The 842-nt window shown below is 32.9% G+C and overlaps 1 protein-coding gene across 1 annotated transcript in view; it reads left to right on the top strand.

Annotated features, from left to right (window-relative positions):
* Positions 1–329: 329 nt before the first annotated feature.
* LOC108972321 (cyclin-dependent kinase-like 1) overlaps positions 330–842 on the top strand; it is a 41,738-nt gene continuing 41,225 nt past the window's right edge. Inside the window, exon 1 of the mRNA XM_018938852.1 lies at positions 330–397. Coding sequence (XP_018794397.1) covers positions 330–397 — 68 coding nt within the window. The remainder of the gene's footprint in view (positions 398–842) is intronic.

The following is an 842-nucleotide window of genomic DNA, read 5'->3' as shown; positions in this document are numbered from 1 at the left end:
ATTTATAACACTTGCTGTGTTAACTGCAGTTGGCAGCAATGCATTTTGTTCGCAAATTTTTTGACATTTGTGTGTATATGTGTGTGTATGTGTGGAAATGGTGAAAGTTTAAAATGCTTGACAACAACATGGCTTGTTATTGTTACGACGTCATGTTGCCGCACAGTGTTGTAAAGTGAAAGTTCTACATAAACAAATAAATATTTTAACAATCCAATAAAAATTTAATTATACGCTATTAACACTTTTAATGCGATTTTTTCTTTATTAATTTGTAAAGAACTTTTGCAACGACATTTTTTACAAACACAATTTTGGTCGCAGAGTCTATGGACAAATGGTTCGGTGAGAAGCGTCTGTGGTTGTTTGGCAATCATCTGCCACTACTGCCCCGGAGGTAAGTCTGCTATTGAAATAGATATAAGATATAATACTCTGAATAGGATATATTAAGTTATCAAGAGGTTTTAACACTCAAAACAAAATAGGAGATATATAAAAATAATCAGCGTGACGAGCTGAGTCGGCTTAGCCATATTTTTAAGTGATATTCTAAATGAAATCATGCAGCTGAAGAAAAAGCAGAACAGGAAAATCCTCAAAACGCTGTTCTTAAGCAACCATTGCGGAAATGAAAAAAAAAAACAAATCGAGAAAACTACTGAGATTTCACAGTTTGACTTATTAGTATACCGTAACAGATTCGACGCAATACTAAGATTTTACATGTGAATGATAATTCAAAAACCTGGAAAACAACAAAATTGGCCATTCAAATTTAAAGCTCCAAATATTCCAAGGAACAGATGAAACTATTTAGCAAAGGATTTGGTCTTGAAGAA

The sequence above is a fragment of the Bactrocera latifrons genome, unplaced genomic scaffold (genome assembly GCF_001853355.1).
Source record: "Bactrocera latifrons isolate USDA-ARS-PBARC rearing strain unplaced genomic scaffold, ASM185335v1 scaffold_391, whole genome shotgun sequence".
NCBI classification, from domain to species: domain Eukaryota; kingdom Metazoa; phylum Arthropoda; class Insecta; order Diptera; family Tephritidae; genus Bactrocera; species Bactrocera latifrons.
This window is presented reverse-complemented; position numbering and strand designations above follow the sequence as displayed.